This window comes from Stegodyphus dumicola, chromosome 10 (assembly GCF_044657685.1).
Source record: "Stegodyphus dumicola isolate Sdum_Otavi_A_Nest chromosome 10, ASM4465768v1".
Lineage (NCBI taxonomy): Eukaryota > Metazoa > Arthropoda > Arachnida > Araneae > Eresidae > Stegodyphus > Stegodyphus dumicola.
The window spans coordinates 83,678,846-83,703,407 of record NC_140777.1 but is presented as its reverse complement, the minus strand read 5'-3'; the positions used below and the strand labels follow the sequence as shown (position 1 = coordinate 83,703,407).

Genomic DNA, 24,562 nt, shown 5'->3' with positions numbered 1-24,562 from the left:
GTGGATATGTTGATATAATGACAGAAAGCTTAAAATTTGGAATATATTAAGCATTAAGGCACTAAGTACTATATTTTGTACTTTTTCATTTTGCTTGTGTTTGCTTGTTAATTAAAATGAATAACTATGTCTTTCAAAGTTTGTTATTACATACATACAATTTATCTATATTATACAAATATTCAGTCTTTTCTTAATGTAAGTTCATAACTATAATGATAACATCTTCTTCATTTAATGAAAAAGCAATGTAAATAACAAACTTTTTATAGTAAACAATATATGGTGCTGTGAATTTAAGTTATCTGTTGCAGAGTTCTTATACAGGGTTCGTACGCATTTCTGCACAAGGAAATTAAGTACTTTTAAGGACCATTAATGAAAAAAATTAAGGACCTATGAGCAAATGGGAACTGCATAAATTCAATTAAAAATATTATATCTATGCCTGAATGTGAGTAGCTTGCATTATTATTAAACATAATTAACATAATTATTAATATTTTGAGAATAAAAATTATTTTATGAAATTTATCAAGAAGCATTAAATATTTTACACTCATAATAACTGGACATATCTGAAAGAAGATAAGTGACATTTTAGTTACATTTTACTAACAGTTAGCTTTTTTTTTTTTTTTTTTTTTTTTTTTAATGTCTCCTTTTGTCACATACTTGCCCAGTCTAGAGGTTTAGTAAGTAGATTTTATGTCAAGCAGCATAGGTAAAAATGAGCATTAAAATCATAATCAGCATGATTCATAACAAAAGACTGGCTGTTGTCACCGCTCCTGCTCGCCTATAGAAAGACCTGCTAATCAGAACAAACCTGAAAGGCCTGATGTAGGCATAGTTGGCAAGTTTTGAAAGTTAGCTGACCACTGTCTGATGCTGTTAGTGTCATAGCTTCGTGTAGAGTTCCAGGGGTTGTAACTCAGTTAATAGAATTTAAGGTTCTATTAGGCCACTAAAGCATTAGCGGTGATAAGTTGTTTTGCATTAAGTCTCACTAGATGCAAAGAATAAGTTTCACATGAATTTTTATATTTTTGTGTTTTACTTTGTGACCACGGTAAAGGTTTGACACGTTGAGCCCGGCGCCGAATTTGTTGTCTTTTCTGTTCAGCCGGTGGCAATATTGCGATCAAGCGGTGCAATATTGCCGACTTAAATTATTCATAAATTATACAAAAAGGAAGGAGACGCACATAAAGTCCGAAAGTATTGTTCGAAATGTTATGATGACAATTCAAAACTATTTGGATGCAAGATAGCCAAAAATGTAACCAAATAGTCTTATTGTAATATGTGTAAAGCTAAGCCGTATTTTTGTTTAGAATGTTTTAATAAATTTCATTAAAACTACTTTTGATCACATTTCATTGAGACTATACTTATTTTTTAACTTTAATACTGTCGGTCCGGCGGACTGACGCCAGCCAAACGAAAATTCCAGAATAATATTTGTTAAAAAACCCTATTAATATCACAATCACATAAAATTTCACAGTTTAAAATACATGCAATTTATGACATTGATTTTTAAACAATATTAGGATAATTACACATTAAAATCTATAAAACATAAAACTCAACAAAATAATTATGCGTCTTTTTAATTTGAAGGCCTGCCCAGACATTTTGGCTAATTTATATCGATTTCCTTCTCCTTAAACATGTTTTCTAACAATTAGAAATTTGTCTCAATATGCAAAAAAATGTTCTCATTAGTTTCTGCCTGTTATCTCCCAACTGCCAACCTCTCCACAATGTACTACCTATGAGGGCTTACTTGATCTGGTAAAAGTTAAATAGTCCAACAACCCCCTGGCAGACGTGAAACAAATTATCACTATGTCTGAGAGTAACTATAAATCAGATAATAAATTTAAATAAAGGTTTAAATAAGCTTCTTATTCAAAAAGAACTTGGAACATATAGGCCTGCTCTTATGCAAACAAAATCATTTACAGTTTGTGATGATATAATTAAACAAGAGTCAAATTCAAACTAAAAATATGGACTAGTGGTCAAAGACTATACAATTTAATTTCAATTTAATCTGGTTCAGTAACTCTATTGTCATAATAAACTCAAATGTCAGCAGCAGTAATGGAAAGACTAATAATTACAAATTATCAGAGCTGACACAACTAATGCAAAGAACAAGTGGAGGTCAGAAACACACTTGTCTTACACTCCAGAAACCTTCATTTTATCACATTTTTTTTTTTTTTTTTGGAATCTTTTAGAATCGAGGGTCTATAATTTGTCTTAAAATCTTTCTAAACTTTCCAAGCTTCAATGTCTAAAATCCTAAAGAAAAATTACCCCTACCAATTCTGTAACAGCAAAAAGCCAGAAATGTTTTTTAAAAAAATCGGAAGAAAAAAGTGTGAAATCAATTTTATAGAGAAAACTGATGCATTTTCTGAGAAATTGGAAAAATTCTTACCATGAAAAAATTAAAAAGACATTTTTAATTAATTACTAGCTATTTTGCTTTTGCTAAAAACTGTTTTGTAAACTGTGCTTTATAGCATTACTCCTTGCTTATTTTTCAGATTCAAAAAACTGTACAATATATAGCCAAAATGCAACTTTATAATATGACAAAGAAAAATAAAAATACTTTATTTTAATATTATTTCTTAAATATAATTCCAATATATTACCATTATTTTAATGAAATTTAACAAAAAAATCGTCAAAAAATTCCCAGATCTCGTAATTAAAAATTTTCTATGGAAACCGATCTTAAAATTGCCAAAATGTTGATAATTGCCAAATTTAGAACCATTTAATAAAAGAATTCACATCCCCAAAAGTGGAAAGTTCTTTGAGAGCTCTTCATTACAAAAAATGAAATAATTTTGAAATGCTTATATTTCACTTCTTGTTCAGAAACTCGAGTATTCCACCATTATTTATATTACAAATAGGAAAAAATTAGAACTCATGAACCCATTCAAAAAATAGCCATATTTGTCAGTGAATCGCCAAAAATATTCCTGCAAAATGCTAATTCACACTCGAAATGGCAGTCGTAAAAACAGACAGAAATTTCAGATGATTAAAATTAAGAACCTTCTGCCACTTTTGGCCAAAATTAAGGAGTTTTAAGGACCAAAAATCAATTCCAAAAAACTTAAGGACTCTTAAGGACCGTACGAACCCTGTTATATTAAATGGATGATTCTAATTGCATATTACAAATTTTGACACCGCAGAATATAACATTAGTTACTGTGATTATTTGAGGTTTAAATGCTGCTCTATATCATCCAAGAGATAAATTCTATGGAAATCAAAGTTTTTCATATGGTCTTTTTTTGCCTTTGATTCAAATGATCTTGAATCATGAATGAAGACAGACAAATAACACTTTTTAAACTGATTATGAAAAATTACCCCCAAAAGTAATAAATCTATACTAAATGAATTCCAGAAATATAGAAAGAGAAATTAAAACTGCTTTTTTGGAAACCAGAATCAAACCTTCGTACATTAATACGTGATTCGCAGTGAAAGTAGAATCTTACGCTATAGGTTCAAAACAAATGAAGTTTGTAAAACTATAGTGACAAAATACTTAAAACATTAAAAAAGGGGGGAGGGGCTTCCAAAGTACTTTTAATACATGGGTACAAGGATGGTTAAACACGTGTGATTCCAAGATAGAATATTTTGGGAAACAGAAATATCAAAAAGACTCAGAAGATGATAACTATGGTAATGTTTTATTTCCAGGCAGCATGGAAATAAAACATTACCATAGTTGTCATCTTCTGAGTCTGAATAAGTTAAGTTATTACTGATACTGCTCTTCTAATGCTTGTAAGAAGAAAGCATAATACTAAAGTCATTTTTTGCATACGAAATTAAAATTTTAAATGTAAAACTGAAAAATATAATAATAAGAAGAAGTAACTTGTTTTAAGTAATATTATACATTATAACCAGATGATATCAGTTGGCTCAAAATACAGTTTGTATCATAAAAAGTGTTCTGAATAGTATTTTATGACACAAAGGCAAAAATGAAAAATATTATTATTTTGAACAAACCTTCATCTTCATCCTCTTCATCTTCACTTTCACTAATATGTACTGTTACTTGAGCATCAGGGCTTCTAGTCCATTCAAAATAAACGCCAAATCCTAAGTCAAAATTATCAGTAGCAAATTCCCAAAATAAACATGTGCCATCATCATGAGTAGGAACTCTCACTGTGACCGTCTCACCATGGCCAACTTTGATTATACCATCTCCTCCTTCTTTTCTAATTGCTTCTTTAAACTCTGCAATATCTTTCCTGGTCCACATAGAGGCAGCAGCAACAGGAAGTGGATCTAAAATACAAAATGTTACATAACAAGATGAGATTCTTTGCTACATAACACCAGAACACTTCATAAACCGGAAACTTTGAAATGGCAAAATTACACCCGAGTGGAACATTCAGAAAGTAACTAAAAATGCAAACTTGCTTACTTTATGCTGTATACAATTAGTTTTATGTCTGGTAACAACACTGTGTGGAGTTTTATAATTGAACAACTAAAGCAAATATAATATAAATTATGAGAAGATGAAAAAAATCTTTTCGTGATAAATAAAAATTATTTACTATTTTGAAAAAGAACCTCCCTTTCCTTTAATTTAAATACTGCAGTTATTAAAAGAAAAACCTATCATTAAAAAATCCCTCCTCAGGTGCAAAACTTTTTAATTATTATTTTCAAATGCAAAATAATTTTTTTTAGCTATCTGAAAGAATCTTGTATTAAAATCACATTTTTTTGCAACATATCAAGCTATTTATCAGACTTCAAATAAATGGTTCCAGTAATGCACATTGTAACAACAGCATACATAATTCTTAGAACATTACAATGCATCACTGCATAATTTTTAAACACAAAAATTGTTAATACATAGTTATTTATACAAAAGACATGCTGTACTTCTTCTTGCCATATATAAATATATTTAAAATGTACTTTACAACTATAAATTGTTTAACGTAAGAAACTTAGTAAGAGTTAGATATGCTAAAGCAAATTATACAGTCTTTATTGCAAAAACAGTTTTAATTAATTATGAGAAATAATGATTAAAAAAAAAGGATCCTGTAAAAAAATAAAATAGAATTATATAAAATTACAAAAAGTCTTTGAATTAATAAAATAATAAATAAATAAAACCAGACGGCATTTTATCTGTAGTTGGCAACGAATGCAAAAATGAATATTGAAGCTGCAGTTGACTTTCTGAATTAAGGAAGAATTTGTGGCAAAAGCAACCTTGGCTGATATCACTCACCAGCTGTTAAAAAGAAACAGCATTCTGCATCCAGTAATGAAGGTGAACGATTCCCACTTAAGAAATAAACTGTGTAATAGAAATTTACTACCACCTTGAGCAAAGCAGTTCAGATAACTGATTTAGTGAAAGATTACAAACATTAATGGTTTGATGAGTTGACAAACTTTAGATAGCATCTGTGAATAAACAAAAAGGATGTTGATTGACAGAACTCACTCCAGAGCTTGCTTGACCAGAAAATTGCTAGTGTGATAAAGAAGTAGTGATGAAGTAATGAAGTAGTGTAAAATTTACAAATGTGTGGAAACATACTTATTCTCTAATTAAGACACAATAACACGCCGAATAAATACTAATTCAGAAGTCAAACAACAAAAATCAGCGTTAACTTACAAGATTTTCACAGGACTAGTTTCGATGGTTTTACCGAACCATCATCTTCAGCTGCAAAACCGCAAATGAACAAGATAGGAAATAATGTTTAGATAAGATAAGAAAGCCTGGACAAGAATAAGCAAGTGGCGCCATCTGTTGGCGAAACCAGAACTAAAACATAATTTCTCTAAAAGCCGAAGGCAAATTTGGATTGGAATTAGGATCGTTAACTAGAACAGAAAGATTTTTATGAATGTGAAATGCCTCTAGAAAATCCAGTTCTCCAATGGAAGATGTTTTTTGAATAATTTTGGCAGCAGAAAAATTGAAAGTGTGATTTTCGGACCAACAATGTTGAGCAACAGAAGACTTCTGTGTTTCCTTTTTTCTAACATATGCCTCATGTTCTTTGACGCGAAATTTTAAGGCTCTCTTAGTTTGGCCAATGTAAATTAAACCGCACTGGCAAGGAATCCTATAAATACCCCAGGAATTCATATCCGGAATGGGGTCCTTGAGTATAGAAGTTGGAATTTTATTGATGGGAGAGTAAACAACCCGAAAGTTAAATTTCTGCAAAATATGTGCAACTTTATAGCTAATTGATGGAAAGAAGGGAATGACAACAGAATTTTTATAATCTCCTAAAATAAGAGTGTGGCTTTTAGTGTGTTGAGATGAGAATTTTTTAACTGCTTGATTAATAATGTTGGGTGAAAAGCCCCTGTCAATAGCTATTGCTTTTAAATAATTTAGTTCTTCATCAAGGGCTAGTTTGGAGGAGCAAACTTGAAGAGCACGGAAAACATAGGAATAAAATGAAGCTAACTTTTGTTTAGTCGGATGACATGATTTAAAGTGTGGTGGAAGGCAAACCGATGAAGGTTTACGGTAAACTGTAGTACTGAAGTTGGATGTGTTACGTTTGACCAGAATGTCGAGAAACGGAAGAGAATTGCAAGTCTCAAGTTCAAAAGTGAACTGAATAGCAGGATCAATAGAATTCATTGTTGAAAGAACTCTATTTAAATCATCTTTATTACCTTCAAACAGGGTAAAAGTATCGTCTACGTAGCGGAACCATGCCGGGAAGTTTAAAGTTTCAAACAATTTTGATTCATAATAATGCATGTAGATATCAGCCAGGATGGGACTGAGGGGGCTTCCCATGGCTAATCCCTCAGTTTGCTTGTAATATTTATTTTGGAAAACAAAATGTGTTTGTTTCAAACAGAGTTGAGTGAGAGAAATTAGCTCATCAATTTCGATGCAAGAGAAATGAAATTCGCGAAGTCTGGTTTCTAGACATCTTAATGCACCCTCCACTGGGACATTGGTGAATAATGATTTTACATCAAAAGAAACCATGAGTAAATTACGAGGAGAAATGTTTTTAACCTTTTTTACAAACTCTATTGAATTTTTTATGGTGTAAATGTTATTGTCTAATAGAGTGGAAAATCTAGAAACTAAATATTCAGCTAATGGATACGAGGCAGTACCTAAATTTGATACAATAGGGCGGAAAGGAATACCACTTTTATGAATTTTGGGAAGAGCATATAATCTGGCACAATTCGCAACAGATGGGATAAGCGAATGTTTTAAGTTGCTTGAAATGATTTGCGAAGATTTGATCGCAGTTTTTATTTTGGATAATCTGAAGGTGAAGGATCTTTAGGGATTGGATTATATGGTCCTTCGTTTAAGAGTTTAGTGACACCATCGATGTAAGTGTTCTTATCCATGACGACTATCTGGCCACCTTTGTCGGCCTTTGAAATGACAATATCCGGGTTAGAATGAATCTCGCACATTGTAGCTCTTTCTCTCGCAGTTAGATTTGGTTTCAAAGGTTTATTACTGAGTTTCACATTATGAGCGATAAGATGCCTAATCATTTCTTTCTGTGAATCTGAAACTTTACTGAACTTGAAAGCTTTTTCGATAGGAGCCAAAATCTTTGGAATCGAGGGTTTACAGGTTTGTGAGAAGTTAAAATTATATTTTAGAATTCTCTCTTGTTCTTCTGAAAGACTAACATTAGAAATATTAACTATTGGCTTGATGTTTACAATGGGAAGATTTTTTGAACTACTTGGACTGGAAGACTGTAAAAGAAGTTTTTCGAATTTAACTGCAAGGGTGTTTTTATGACGGTTAACTGCATTCTCCGTTCTAGACCAAGACTTTTGTTCAAGGGCAGTGAATTTTGGATAAGTTTTAGCGAGTTCCAGATGAAGCTTATAGAGTTCATGTTCAATTTTGGACAATTGTTGACGTGTATCCCTTATTACGGACCGAAGTAGGGCAAGTTTGCAATTTAACAGAATTCTTGAAACGCGACTCGAAGGTTTTTGATTAGATTTGATTTCAATAAAATTGGGGATCAATTTTTTACATTTACATTTAAGTAAAAAGTCAAGATGATTCAGGAATTTTTGCCGTTTCAGGCGTAATTTAGTGAAACGATTAACGGATGAAGGCATGATAAACAATGCAGAAAATCAAACTAAATTAACTGAGCAATAATAAAGTACACACAAAATAGCAGAAAAATCCCTCACTGAAATGAATAGAAAACAAAATGTTTGTAAGCAAAATGCATGAAATCAGACAAGCAAAGCACAATATCCAAATGTACAAAACATAAACATAACTTGAAAATTGCAAAAATGTACTCACCGAAACTCCTACAATCACAAAATGGCGGCCACACCACGTGCAAAAAAGAAAGCAAAATGTAAGCCTGTTTGGGGCTTCTATAATTAAGACACAATAACACGCCGAATAAATACTAATTCAGAAGTCAAACAACAAAAATCAGCGTTAATTTACAAGATTTTCACAGGACTAGTTTCGATGGTTTTACCGAACCATCATCTTCAGCTGCAACACCGCAAATGAACAAGATAGGAAATAATGTTTAGATAAGATAAGAAAGCCTGGACAAGAATAAGCAAGTGGCGCCATCTGTTGGCGAAACCAGAACTAAAACATAATTTCTCTAAAAGCCGAAGGCAAATTTGGATTGGAATTAGGATCGTTAACTAGAACAGAAAGATTTTTATGAATGTGAAATGCCTCTAGAAAATCCAGTTCTCCAATGGAAGATGTTTTTTGAATAATTTTGGCAGCAGAAAAATTGAAAGTGTGATTTTCGGACCAACAATGTTGAGCAACAGAAGACTTCTGTGTTTCCTTTTTTCTAACATATGCCTCATGTTCTTTGACGTGAAATTTTAAGGCTCTCTTAGTTTGGCCAATGTAAATTAAACCGCACTGGCCAGGAATCCTATAAATACCCCAGGAATTCATATCCGGAATGGGGTCCTTGAGTATAGAAGTTGGAATTTTATTGATGGGAGAGTAAACAACCCGAAAGTTAAATTTCTGCAAAATATGTGCAACTTTATAGCTAATTGATGGAAAGAAGGGAATGACAACAGAATTTTTATAATCTCCTAAAATAAGAGTGTGGCTTTTAGTGTGTTGAGATGAGAATTTTTTAACTGCTTGATTAATAATGTTGGGTGAAAAGCCCCTGTCAATAGCTATTGCTTTTAAATAATTTAGTTCTTCATCAAGGGCTAGTTTGGAGGAGCAAACTTGAAGAGCACGGAAAACATAGGAATAAAATGAAGCTAACTTTTGTTTAGTCGGATGACATGATTTAAAGTGTGGTGGAAGGCAAACCGATGAAGGTTTACGGTAAACTGTAGTACTGAAGTTGGATGTGTTACGTGTGACCAGAATGTCGAGAAACGGAAGAGAATTGCAAGTCTCAAGTTCAAAAGTGAACTGAATAGCAGGATCAATAGAATTCATTGTTGAAAGAACTCTATTTAAACCATCTGTTGCGAATTGTGCCAGATTATATGCTCTTCCCAAAATTCATAAAAGTGGTATTCCTTTCCGCCCTATTGTATCAAATTTAGGTACTGCCTCGTATCCATTAGCTAAATATTTAGTGTCTAGATTTTCCACTCTATTAGACAATAACATTTACACCATAAAAAATTCAATAGAGATTGTAAAAAAGGTTAAAAACATTTTTCCTCGTAATTTACTCATGGTTTCTTTTGATGTAAAATCATTATTCACCAATGTCCCAGTGGAGGGTGCATTAAGATGTCTAGAAACCAGACTTCGCGAATTTCATTTCTCTTGCATCGAAATTGATGAGCTAATTTCTCTCACTCAACTCTGTTTGAAACAAACACATTTTGTTTTCCAAAATAAATATTACAAGCAAACTGAGGGATTAGCCATGGGAAGCCCCCTCAGTCCCATCCTGGCTGATATCTACATGCATTATTATGAATCAAAATTGTTTGAAACTTTAAACTTCCCGGCATGGTTCCGCTACGTAGACGATACTTTTACCCTGTTTGAAGGTAATAAAGATGATTTAAATAGAGTTCTTTCAACAATGAATTCTATTGATCCTGCTATTCAGTTCACTTTTGAACTTGAGACTTGCAATTCTCTTCCGTTTCTCGACATTCTGGTCACACGTAACACATCCAACTTCAGTACTACAGTTTACCGTAAACCTTCATCGGTTTGCCTTCCACCACACTTTAAATCATGTCATCCGACTAAACAAAAGTTAGCTTCATTTTATTCCTATGTTTTCCGTGCTCTTCAAGTTTGCTCCTCCACACTAGCCCTTGATGAAGAACTAAATTATTTAAAAGCAATAGCTATTGACAGGGGCTTTTCACCCAACATTATTAATCAAGCAGTTAAAAAATTCTCATCTCAACACACTAAAAGCCACACTCTTATTTTAGGAGATTATAAAAATTCTGTTGTCATTCCCTTCTTTCCATCAATTAGCTATAAAGTTGCACATATTTTGCAGAAATTTAACTTTCGGGTTGTTTACTCTCCCATCAATAAAATTCCAACTTCTATACTCAAGGACCCCATTCCGGATATGAATTCCTGGGGTATTTATAGGATTCCTTGCCAGTGCGGTTTAATTTACATTGGCCAAACTAAGAGAGCCTTAAAATTTCGCGTCAAAGAACATGAGGCATATGTTAGAAAAAAGGAAACACAGAAGTCTTCTGTTGCTCAACATTGTTGGTCCGAAAATCACACTTTCAATTTTTCTGCTGCCAAAATTATTCAAAAAACATCTTCCATTGGAGAACTGGATTTTCTAGAGGCATTTCACATTCATAAAAATCTTTCTGTTCTAGTTAACGATCCTAATTCCAATCCAAATTTGCCTTCGGCTTTTAGAGAAATTATGTTTTAGTTCTGGTTTCGCCAACAGATGGCGCCACTTGCTTATTCTTGTCCAGGCTTTCTTATCTTATCTAAACATTATTTCCTATCTTGTTCATTTGCGGTTTTGCAGCTGAAGATGATGGTTCGGTAAAACCATCGAAACTAGTCCTGTGAAAATCTTGTAAATTAACGCTGATTTTTGTTGTTTGACTTCTGATTTAGTATACTTATTCTCTATCTTCCCATCCCCCAAAACTATTCATTGTCAAACAAAATTGCCTGGATTTTCTTCTTCTTCTTTTTTTAAAATTGTATAGGTATATCAATATATTCTTTTCTCCAAAACTAGCCAATGGTGGATATACACTTCAGTCTTGATCCGCTTATGACAACAAGTATTAAAAAAAGGTATATGAACTAACGAGGAAATAAGCATTACACCAAGATAACTTTCACTTACATGTCAAAACCTGCTAAGAGCTCTTTTGCTTGTTTCTTATATCAGAGAAGATGGTCTATGGAAAAAAAAAAAAAAAAAAAAAAATTCAATTCACGTAGTTAAATTATTTGAACTGTGCAGTTTCCACAAAATGCCTTCAGCACATGCTTTGCTTCAACAAGTCATAGTGAATGACTGGATCATTGCATACCATTCAGGAAAAATATTTTGATAGACAACAACTTATTTTTTACTGATACAGTCAAACGTCGTTAATTAGGACACCCATAATCCGGACCTCAAAGCTAAAAACTTTCTGCAAATGCGCCGCGTTGACACATGCACATAGGCGTTTACGCGTGCGCATAAGACCTTTACGACTGCGCATATGCGTATGTGCAAATGCAGAATACGTTTTTGCGTGCGCGTTTAATGTATAACGGACGGTATAAGCTAAAATTATCTAATTATCTATTTCAGTTAATGTTGATGATTGCGTTGTTCCTTAATCTTCGAATTGGATGCGGCTTATTATTTTTTGCAGACTGTAAGAGCAATTTTATAAAAGTAAACTTGAACTTTCGATTATGTCAAATAGAATTTCCGATGCTGGAGCTCCCAAAGGGTCTACAAAACGAAAGTATGTTTCGATGTCCATCAAACAAAAAGTGGAATTGCTGCAAAAAATGGATAGAGACATGAAGAAGGTGACAGAGAGGTTAGTGAAAACGAAAAAATTTCGATTGACAAGTTAGTCGGTATTCTCGGCGCAGCAATTACGGGACTTGAACAGCGGAACTTTGTAACTGAACAAGAAAGTATGTCTGTTTATAGAATTAAAGAGAAAGTATTATCACATAAAACGAAGCAACTTAAACAACTTACAATGAAAGAAATGTTTAATAAAGTAAACAAATAAATATTAAGCTTTTTTTTTTTTTTTTTTTTTTTTTTTTTTTTTTTTTTTTGTAAATTTTGATACCCTTTAGATCATAATTGTCCTTTATTTCATAAATTACGGTTTGATATTTTTAATTTTAGAATTTCTGCATGCCATCTTACAAGATTTAAACTGATGATCTATAATCTGGAATCGCCGAAGTCCCGACGAGTCCGGATTAACGACTTTTGACTGTATATACTTTTTAATTTTACTCTCTGTTTTTGTGGAACACTTAATGCATTTAAAGATATATTCTTAATTGAATTTTTTTTCAGAACTACTTTTCATTTTCTTTGATATACATGAAAAATTTTTTTCTGCTCACAAGGTTGAATATAACCACCACATTCTGAATAGATTTTAGGAAAGTTGATGATTTTATAGTAGTGTAGTTTCTTTAAAGATATTTCCTCCATGAGCCTCTAAACATTTAATATGATTTGAATTGGGTTATTAAGATGGCCAAATGCAGTTAAAGGATATGGTTTTCAGATTTATATGACTTTGGCACTCATATATAATTATAAAGAGTAATGTTATATTTTTATTATTTTAAAAATCATTAACTAACTGCTCATGATGTACAGTATATAGCATGATGTTTATAAGCAAATCTCAATCATAACAAAATATGCGAATAACAAATACACAAAACACATAACAATTTACAAAACAAATAAACATAAAAATACATATGTGTGTACATTATTAGTATAAAACCAAGATTGAAATACTATTAACAGAAAAAGAATACTTTCTATTTATTGATAAGACAATAATCCAGGGGAAAAAAAGCATTTTTTTATTAATAAGAAATAATAATTAAGAATAAAAATTAATTCATCTTATTAGTAAAATTATTTTTTTGGCCCAAGATTTTCTTAAAGATGTTTCCCTGGGTGCAACTATACTGTAGTTCAATAAGTAATATTTATTATTCTGAATACATATGAGTGGGTATGAATCCCAATCTGAATGGATAGCTATAGAAGTTCTCAAGATTAGTTTCTAATCTATATCAAATTATAACTAAACCATTTATTTTTCATTTCAAATTGAAAATTTGTCAGAATGGAGAAAGAAAAACTATAAAGGGTGTATCTTATATCACATGGAAAATTATTTCTTTGATGATGGCACCAGGTATTTACTGCAGATATATTTCAATGCTTAATTTTGATGAAAAGTACCAGTACCTTCCAATCCATGTTAGTTAAGACATTCTGGTATGTGCAGTTGTTGGATGTTTTATATAACTGCAGATAGCACAATTTATCTTCACCCATGTTTCATTTGAAAGTGCAAAGTTAAGGGACAGACAGTGTTTTGCTAGCAATATACATTTTCTTTTGTCCATTTTAACTAACATTTCACACAGCTTTCTGCAGAGACCGTGTCATGGTCACAGCTTTTTGTCATTCTTGAATTTTTGCAGTTTTGCATTTTTAATAATAAAAACCTCAAGAATATCATATTTGTCAGAAAATTTTCATTCAAATCAGTTTGGGCTTTTGTGGATCCAAGTTCAAAAACATCACTTCAAAATGAGAAGCATCGAACCAAATTATTTCTTAAGGAAACAAAAGAATTGTTGATTCTTTCAAAGATGGTACACAAATGCAGAATTCTATTACATGTAAGCATTTAGTAAGTTACAAATCATTGCATTAAGGCATAAAATGCTCCATGACAGAGCATAACTTTAGTCTGGAGCTATCACATTTATAATTTGCATACCAACAGATACACAGTACAAGTATCAAATTGAATGCTTATTCAGTTTACCAAACCATTATTTATCATCATAACAAAATCAAATTTTAACTTTTATATGTTACACGCATATTTAAATATAAAGATCACAAAACTAAGTTTTCATTTATTTTCATTAAGTTACATATATTAATTTTGTATTAATTACTATGTTTATATGCATTTATACATTACTCATTAAAATATGTACTTCGTAAATTAAATGTAAGCTAAAAATTTACAAGAATAAAACTTTAAATATACAGTTTACATTTAAATTTATTTTTTATATTTCATAAACCCCAGTAGCTACAATAAAATTTAATACCTTTTGGAAAATTAAGTAAATAGTGAAAAAATTTAATTACATTTAAATAAATAATTATATTAAGCATCACAGTTTTGTAAAAAATTCTTATTTTAACAAGATTATCATTTAATGAAATCTTCCTGAGACAGCCATCTTCAGCTGCACACAATTTTTAATTTTGCAAAAGTAATTGTTTTAGAAACCATGGCTATGAGAGATATTCAATATTATTTCTTAGTTGTGTTCTCAGAGAAAATTGTCACTTTCTAAGGGTTGCCATGGAAGGTTTTACTATACTTTCATGTTTTATAATTTATATAATAAAACCCACTAACCACATATTTCTTCTTCAGATGGTTCAGGTGTACTTTCCAGAGAGCCACTTTGTTGGTTTTGATTTTCTACTTCTGACATATTAACTGCAGAAGTTTTGTGGTTTGGAGTTGTGGCTAATTGTTCCTGTAACACTTGTTGCATGTATTGCTGGTAGTGTTGTTCTTGCAACTGCCTTATTAGAACAGCTTGCTAAAATAAAGTAATTTAAGAAACAAAAATTGTAAACAAATAATTTTTAATATATAATAGTTTAATAATTATTAACTCTAATTTGGAACAAATACCAGATCTTAAATGCTTAAAACACTGAAACCCAAATATATTTTAACAGAAATTATCTGCATAAAAATTACTTCCAAAAAAATTCTGAACTGACCTGCTCTGGATCAGATGGGTATTGTTTCTCGGCATATGCTTTAAATTGATGAAAAGTTTGTCTGTTCAATGCCTCTTGTATTAAACGCCTGCAATACAAAAATGAGATGAGCAAAATGAGAAAATTGATATGTATATTAAATTACAGTTTCAAAATATTTGACAGTTATTTTCGAAATTCTTTCATTACAAAATATTCAGTAAATGCAGGTACTATTATTGATATTTCATATCATATATTTTATAAAAATTCGAATAAAAAGGGCGTAGGAAAAACGAAAAGAATATAAAAGAAAAAAACAAGATGCAAAACGAGCTGTTTGATAATAAAGCACCTGCTTAAATATCTTGGGCAATTTTAAAGACTATGACGTGAATAATGCAAGCACTTAAAATCAAAACAAGCGAAGATGCAACACAACGGCTCTCAACGAAGAACGTCTGTGTATGGCACCGATGCACAGAAGAACCTTGAGAAGCATGTTTACTAACAACGTTGTGGCAACCCACTATCATGTAAAATCAAACAATTATCCAGGATCCAATTTCATTAATTGGTAACAAGGCAAAAAAGATCTGTTTTGTATGAATCCATCGGCGCAGATCGTTCGCAGAAAGAGAAGTTCGAAACGACTCCAATCCGTCCAGTCTCCAGCTGAGACGATCGATGACGCAACGAGTAGACACATTGTGGAGGTAACCGACAGGGACCATATACGAATTCACAAACGCTTCCGGATTTTACGATTATATCATAATTAAGGGGATTTATGAAGTGGCGAATCGTTTACGGCTCCGCATTCTAAAAGGCCGTCAAATCATTAATTATAGAAATCATACTCTGTATTTGAGGGGTTCTAAAAGTTTAGATAATATGGGCTACTTACTTCATAAAGCCGCCACTGGTTTGGCTTATTTTAAATGCCTTAAATTAATATATTATTAGACAAAGCATTTAAAATAAAGGCTTTTTACAATAAAATTTGAATATCTGTTATAATTGATTGGAAATTGGACTAAACGTGTAAACACAGTGATTGTAGCACAGCTCATAAATGATGCACACAGTTAAAAGTATACTAGATCTGAAGATTATGAGAAGCATTGAATTAAAATCGTTCGTTGGATGACGAGGATCCTACAGTATCACTAATTTCACTCTCTTGAATAAGGTTCAAGACAACTGGCGAATACATTTGTAATGACATTTGTTGATGGCTTGACAAGAAAATACCAAGGTTTGACAGCACAGCCTTTTTTTGCTGCTGCTGTTATAATGCAATGCATCTACAGCAACGTTTCCGAATTAAATTTAGCCAATGATCCCTTTTACATATATCTTACATTTTGCACAACATAACGGAACCTTCCTTAAATGTCTTCAATATAGTAAATATAAATGTAATGTCCTAAATACGATTTTTTTTTTTTTTTTTTTTTCTGGTTCAAATACTTTTAAATTGTAACTCAACAGTTTTATAAGGGGAAACAAGCTACAATGTGCCCGTCAAGTTTTGCTCTTAATTAACGGTATCAGATTCCTTCTCTAAAGTATAAAAATGCATGAGAATCTTAACATATTTTAATTAGCTGAGCGAGTACTTTCTTCTATTTCGGCGGTTTGTTCAATCTGGTAAGAAAGCAAATTAATTAATCAAAACCTATCACATTCTAGCTTGTGTAGGCAAGTGCATTAGTAAATAACATAGTCTCTGGATTGCAAATACAGTTGCAATTTAATACACAAGTGGTACAGCTACAGAGATCTGGTTCGAATAGTTTCTTGTTCTTCATATATAAACGTGCTGATAATATATAATTTGTTACACATTCTTATTTATTTATTTTTTAATATTTTCCCACGGAACCTCAAATTTTGATCTCTAAACTTCCGTAGAGAACTTTTAGAAAATACTGCTTTGAAACATAAAATCGTATACATCCTGTATCTATTAAACACAAGTTTGCTCTTAAGCAATGTATATGTTACCGTGAAAGACCGAAATTGGAGAATGTCGACTTTCACCGGAGAATGTCAACATTCACAAAATACGTCGGTGAAAGATCGAATATTTCTTAACATTCTTGTACATTCGGACCCTCACCGGTGTATGTCGACAATCACAGATATGCTCTGGTGTAGGTCGAAAAGAGAGGAGTATATGTACACGCTGCCATTCCAAAAGGAAGTGTTCCACAAATAAATGCAGTTATAAAAGCAAGGGCCTCTTGTGCAATTCAAAGTGTCATAACAGTTTAAGTTGTTACAATAAATAAGATTTGAATCACATAATTTGGTAAGTTTAAACCTTCTATTATTTTCCTTTCTCATTTTGAATGTACTGTGTGTTTTAAGTTCTTATTCTGAGTCTCAAGTGCGTTTTTTCGCGAATGAATTACGGAGAAGGAAATATAACAGTCTTATTCAACATTCACCATTAGTACTTGGTGAATGTCGACATTCACCGGTGTAAGTCAGAAATAAGAGGATTTGGAAAATATTTCGGACATACACCAAGCGACTATGTGAATGTTGACATTCACCGGTGAAAATCGACATTCTCCAGATTTCGGTGTTTCACACCGTAACACATATATCATAACAAGCACATAATGCTAGGCCTGAAAATGATTGAGATTTTAAGATTTTAGTGAATGCGTATCGCTTTCAATCAAAGTCGAAAAGAAGGTAAATCGAACCATTGTTAAGCTGGGGATCACTTTTATTGCATCAAACAAATCATATCACTTACTATCAGCGATATAAATTTAGTTACTGTTACTATGTTAAACCATCACACTGTTTGCAAAAAATACGTCGTATGAATTAGCCTTCAGTGAAATACAGTTTTAAAAATGTAATAGATTACGAAGGAAAATACATGAAAAGAATGAGGTAAAATGAATTTGGGGATGAAATCTTTCCTTGAATGGTTTGGTTTATTCGATTGGCAAAGCCTCGAGGGCTATCTGCCTAAGGGAAGGGATGCCTCCGTGAAGGACTTCCTAAGGGAAACAGTCTCGTATACACGTTACACACGGGAAAACCAAGAAAATGCCCATGCAGCTAGCCCGTTCACGGGATTTGAACCTCGGACCGAACTACCAGTGTTCAGTGTTCGGCCGCTGGTGGCCTTTTGCTTGAATGCAATATTATTCTATCTGCTATGGTACAATATTATTTTTAATTCATTTATAGCTTGTGCTTCCGTTTCTTAGTGTATTTTGAAAGATAACTCATCATTTTGCAATATTATCGAACACATTTATATGATTTACCAAAATAAATGAATAAAAAATGAATAAGAATTATACCATTTACATACAAAATGTACCAATTTCACCATTAATTTTTCTGCCACTAAACATAAAACCCAGTCTAAAAACTATAATCAATATTACTGAAACAAACTAAAAACTTCAAAATTTATTTAATATTCAACTAGTTGTTGGTTCTCAACAAGAATTTGCGATAATAAATATTAAATCCAGTGCATATATTTTAAATTTTACTGTACAAAAAAAAAAAAAAAAAAAAAAAAAAGAAAAGAAAAGAAAAGAAAAGAACATGTTCTATGAAAAGAATATTCTTCAAGAACTTCTGAGCTCTCTGCACTCAGAATATTTTTCATGAAAGAAAAACCACTCAAATTCAGCAAAATAGCTGACACAAGAGACTGACCATCATCTAATTACTTAATAAGTTAACTGCCTTCAGTATAATACACTAATGGCTAAGACTTAAGCAACAAATTCATTTTTCAGCATACAACCATGAAATTGTTAGAAAGGACAGCGAAAAGCAGACGCAGGAGGTGATGCATATGCAGATACCAGCACCATGGCATCAGAGGGTACGTCAAAACACGAACAGTCAGCGACTTTAGAAGAAAAAAGGATAGAGCATTTTCAGGCATTCTTCTGCAAGATTGTACATGTAGTATGGCCATAAAAAATATCAGGATGCCTTTATACGTGGTAGAATGATTGACAAACTTGAGAAGGCGCATAGTGAACTCCTAAGATTTTGTAATGAATAAAAAGTTTGTTTCACGAGCTTAGAAAGCCTTTGATGAAGGTTGGCCAATGAAAACAACGGTGACTGCAAGCGAAAAGAGGTCGAAATCAGACAGCGGGCAACAATGCTCAGCAGTTGCGCACGGCGACAGAACAACAGGTGCTCCGGGTTACTATGGCCAGACGACTTAATAATGGTCGCATGTTCGGCCACCGTCCTGAAAGCTGCATACCTTTCAAAGAAGCTCATTGGCGACACCGTTTACAGTGGTGTTGAGAACACAAAGACATGATCACTAGAGTCACTGGATCACTAGAGTCATGTTCTCTTTATTGAAGAAAGTCGTTTCAGTCTGGCAAACGTTTCTTGGCCCAAGTTAATATGGAGAGAAATAAGGACACACCTCCAACCCTCTAGCATCAGGAAAAGAGATCTATGGTTTGGTGCTGCTGAGCTTGTATGGGGAGACATTATGAAGAACCGAGCTCAGCAATTTCCACAGAGGTTCACTTACCGGATGTCATTACAATGATAAAGTTATCCTTGCCCCCCGTGCGTCTTTTTCGGAGTGTCACTTGCTCTGCCACTTTTTTTAATGAATAGCAATGAATGGCCACATAGGACTCATGCTGTTGAGGAGCTCCTGGAAAGTGAGATTTTCACAGAATGGATTGGCGAGCGTATCCCAATGAACGTACCCAGGCATCTCCCTAGTAGAACAATCTTACCTTCTAGAGAACACCAGACAGCTGATAAAAGTGTTCCTTGAAGAATGAGAACGCTTACCCTGTTAGATAATCTGGTGTTGAGTTCGGCAAATGATGCAACGCAACCACTGCAGTCAGGGAAGACCATATCCCTTACTAAGGATTTGTTCTCCCTCTTAGCCACACAGTTTTATATTAATGCTACACTGTCTAGCCATTTTCTATTCATTCCGTACTGCGATTTTACATCAGAAATGCATTTTAACATTTTTATCAAAATGATTCCTTTTTGAAAAAATTTGAGATTTTGACTGTCAAAATGATATTTGGTTGACAATGCCGCTACTTCTAAAGTGTTCTTAAGCAAAGACATCAGAGAAGACTGAATTTATTTCTAATGGCAGATTACAAAGACAACTGCAGACAGAACAAGCAAAGATGAAAGAAAACAGCAAAACTAAAAACGATTCCACAGTAAAAATCTATAAATTTACACTCTTTTGCAAAAAAATAGAAGCACCAAGAAGGACTTCTGCGGTCGTGATGAAATTTGGTATGCAAAAACATCTTGATCGAACATGCAAACCAACAGGAATTGCGATCATGGCACGCAATTTGCAAAGTATAAAACCAGTAACAGAGGCAGAAAATTTATCTTTTTTGTTGCTGCCATTGTAGTTCCGTAAAGAAGCAACTACAGATGCCATTACGACGATATCGAAGATATTGCAGACAATTAAACGACTAAATGTGGCAATTTAATTGTTTAATCTGGGTGGTCATACCGAGCAATAGGCCGCCACCTGCTGTGCAAAGATGTTGGCAGCAATGGTTGCTACAAGGAAACTGCCGACGAAATAAATTCTCTGGAAGGCCAAGGAGCACAAATGCGAGGCAAGATAGGATGACTGTTCGCCAGGCCCGAGCAGCCCCAAAGGTATCATTGTCGACTATTCAACACACTACAGCCACGTCTATACCTCCCGTGGTACCATCCACCCTCTCACGGCGCTTGTTTTGAGACGGGGTTACGATCACAGGGCCTTTTTGCCTTTGACCGCACAACATTGGCGGAGTCGTCTGCAGTGGTGTCGCAGCCGATCATCATGGCTGCCATCAGACTGGCATCGCATAGTGTTCAGCGATGAATCCCGTTTCACTCTTGAAGCTGATGACCACCGTGTTCGTGTCTGGAGAGGACGGGGCCAGCGGTCCCAAACAGCCTTTGTTTAGCCATAACCCATGGTGTGATGGTTTGGGGTGCTATTTCTTATGACAGCAGGTCATCTTTAGTACATCTCCGTACATTTTTAACAGCTCATCGATATGTTGCTACCATGCTGCTGCCGGTTGCATTACCCTTCAAGCCACGTCGTCCTGGGGCCATTTATCAACAAGATAATGTAAGGCCACATACCGCTCGCATATCTCTGGACTGTCTCCATGCGGTTGATACTCTTCGTTGGCCAGCGAGGTTCACCAGACCTTTCACCAATCGAGCATGTCTGGGACACGGTAGGCCGCCAGATTCGGGCACCACAAAATATCGCAGATCTGGAGCGACAACTGATGAATGCCTGGCAGAATGTGACGCAGGATGACATTAGGAACCTCTACCCCTCCTTGCCTCGACGAATTCAAGTATGCATTGCCGCCAGGGGCGGTTCGATCAACTACTAATTTGAACACTCAATAGTGATTGTGAGCCGTGAACATGTACTATGACCTTGATTTTTTAAACATTTTATTATCTGTGTATGAGCTATACACATATTCAATTTCATCAAAAACTACCCCTTCCTTCATGGTGCTTTGATTTTTTTTGCAAAAGAGTGCATTTTATGTCTCGCCTCCCAATACCTCACCCAGAGTGATCTAACATTAAATGCAGGGCAACGACTCGGATGTGAGGCGTCAATTTCCTCATGAAGGTTTGAAAATTTACAAATTGGGGTTGGGAAAATGTCCATTCGATGCAGATATTTTAAAAGACAATCATGACCAGAAATAAGACGAAACATAGCAACAGATTACGGCAGAGTAAAAAAGGCCATCTAACGAACGGAAAGATACCTTAGTAAAAAGCCTTCTTAAAGATATTAGTTCGAGCGCATAAAGCTTACAAATCGAATAGTTAAAAGTAAAAATTGTCAGTAAGTAAAAATTGAGAATGCTCGCAGATTTCTGTTTCTAATATCGCACTAGGAGAAAATGACATTTAATCGATCAAGGCAAAGCACGCGATGCCAGCTACTCTGGAAGAAAAAGATTTTAATGTAACTATTTTTTTTTTCTTTTAATGTTTGCTTATTTTACAATATTAATGAGATCAATCTTAAATTTATAGGTCAAGCATAAATAGGTGGAGTCCCTCCCTGTTTTTTTTTTTGAGCATGTATGTGTGTCAAAAACAGAAAATTATGCATGGAAAGTTTTAGCACTAATTTTAAATACTTAATTAAAAAAATTACTGAGGTTATATAATGGCATATGTTTTCCCTCTTCATTTATACAATAAGAAAGAAAAAATTGAAGAACACCGCGGGGGGGGGGGGAAGAAAGAGAGAGAATTTTTGTTGAAGCTTTTATGTTTAGCACTCTATTATAAGAACTGCGTTGTTCATTAATTCAAGCATTTTCCGATGTTTCCCCAAAAAGTAAACTACAATTGTCAATAATGTTTATTTGAGAATCATAAATAAAGGTTTGACCTTTTAAAAATGGTATTTGCGGTAGATTTACAGATGTTTGAGTAATATATGTAACAGTAAAAGTATTTTGCAACCATTCGAAATCATGGAGATATGGGTTAAATAATGAATTACAAAATTAGTTTTAATTAAATAGCTGCATGAATGAGTCAGTGTGCCTAGTCCATCGAGCTGACAGTTAAGAGTCAGTGAGCGAATGCCTCGTAGTCTAGTGGTTGGTCGTCGAGTGCATCGACAGTCTCTTAGTGTATCGCGAGTTAGTGCATCGTCGAGTTTTATCTTAGAGTGTGTTGAGCTCCGAGAACGACCGAACCGAGTCGGGAGTAAATATTGAAAAAAAAAAAAAAAAAAAAAAAAAAAAAAAAAAAAAAAAAAACTGAAATGTTTCAGATTTTAAATTACGTCCAAAGGAGCGTTTTTTAACATTTTGTGTGTTACCTTTCTTTATTAAATATCATGTTCCTCGCACTTAAAACATAAGATCCAGTGCAACAGCAATATCGCAAAATAGTTTTAAAACGAGCATATCTTTAGAATTTCCGATACAGAGACTCACGCGCTGGAGATAAAAATGTTTTTTCTGCACAACGTTGCCATTGCTCGCTTTGAAATCCTTGAGTTTGTTAATCAAAAATTCGTCAAAGTTTTAAAAAATAGGAAATCGATCATAAAACAAATTTCAAATTTCAAATTTGGTCTTCCACATGCTCATATTCGTTGGAGGATTACGTTATTCAAAATTCGATGACTCTATGCACCGTTGTTTTATCACAATACGAGAAATATACATACATTTATGCAGATTTTTCATTATTTAATTTCTTCAAATATAATGCAGGACTCTAACATTTTGTGGCAACAGTTTGAAAAGTGAACCGACATTTATGAGTCCGACGCAAAATGCCAAAACGAAACTAATAGTCCTTCGGGATTCAAATCCCTTTGGACTAAAAAAAAAAAAAAAAAAAACTGGTATGTTATTTTATAAAAAAGTCCGATTTTGTGTCAAAATACCTATGTTAGAATAATGCTACATATACATCTAATACATATCCTAAGTCACGCTTTCGAGACATGAAAAACGCAACTTTAATTTCGTCAATCGGCCAGTAGAACTGTCCCCCCCTTTTTTTGTGCAATGTACATATACAGGCTAATTATAACTGTTGCTAGAATTTTATAGTAATTAAAAATTGTGCAATTAGATTTAAATTGTAATTGAACTTTTTGGCGTTGCAACTGTACAATTTATAATGTAATTACATCATAATTGAATTAATTGTAATTGAATAAATTGCAATCACATGATTACTGAATTATACGTAATTACAATTACATTGTAATTGAATCAACTGCAATTATAATTGCATTGTAATTATACGATTTGTAATACAATTACATTGTAATCGGCTGATTTATAACTACAATTACACTGTACGAGGGAGAGTTCGAAAACAAGTTTCCCCTGGCGACTGTGGACAGAGGTACGTATGAAAGACAGAAAATATAATGAGACATTAAAGATAAGAGGTATTTTTCCTCATAATTACCAAGTATGTTGATACATTTGTCATACCACTTTGTAAGCATCAAAAAGGCTCTCCTGGAAAAAATCAAGGCTCTGCACACGGAAGAAGCGTTGAAACGGCTTGCGTGACTGCAGCACTGCTTCCAGAGCTCTTTCAGCCGAGAATCTTCTTCAAAGCTGGAAGCAAATAGAAGTCTCTTCGTGCGTGATCAGGACTGTAAAAGTGGTGGTCAAGGCGCTCTCAACCAAGAGTTTCAATATGGTTTTGTGTTGTCGTCGCCAATCGTGGTCTTGAATTGTCATTCAACAACAGAACCCTAGATCTGAGGTCAGACTGCTTTTCCAGAACAGCCTCCTTCAATTTCGACAGGGTGTGACAGAACCACATAGCATTGATGGTTCTAACCTCCTTGGTTTCCAACAACGAAACTCCTTGGGTGCCCCAGAAAGCTGTGAGGAGCACTTTACCTGCAAAGGGAGTTGTTTTGAACTTCTTTC

General features: G+C 33.5%; 1 protein-coding gene across 1 annotated transcript in view; it reads right to left on the bottom strand.

The window, feature by feature from the left end:
• The window catches only part of LOC118202195 (Golgi resident protein GCP60-like), a 61,241-nt gene that overhangs the window by 7,507 nt on the left and 29,172 nt on the right, over positions 1–24,562 (bottom strand). The window contains exons 5-7 of the mRNA XM_085825176.1: positions 15,102–15,189; positions 14,725–14,914; positions 4,069–4,353 (exon numbers count right to left, since the gene is read on the bottom strand). Coding sequence (XP_085681302.1) covers positions 4,069–4,353; positions 14,725–14,914; positions 15,102–15,189 — 563 coding nt within the window. The remainder of the gene's footprint in view (positions 1–4,068; positions 4,354–14,724; positions 14,915–15,101; positions 15,190–24,562) is intronic.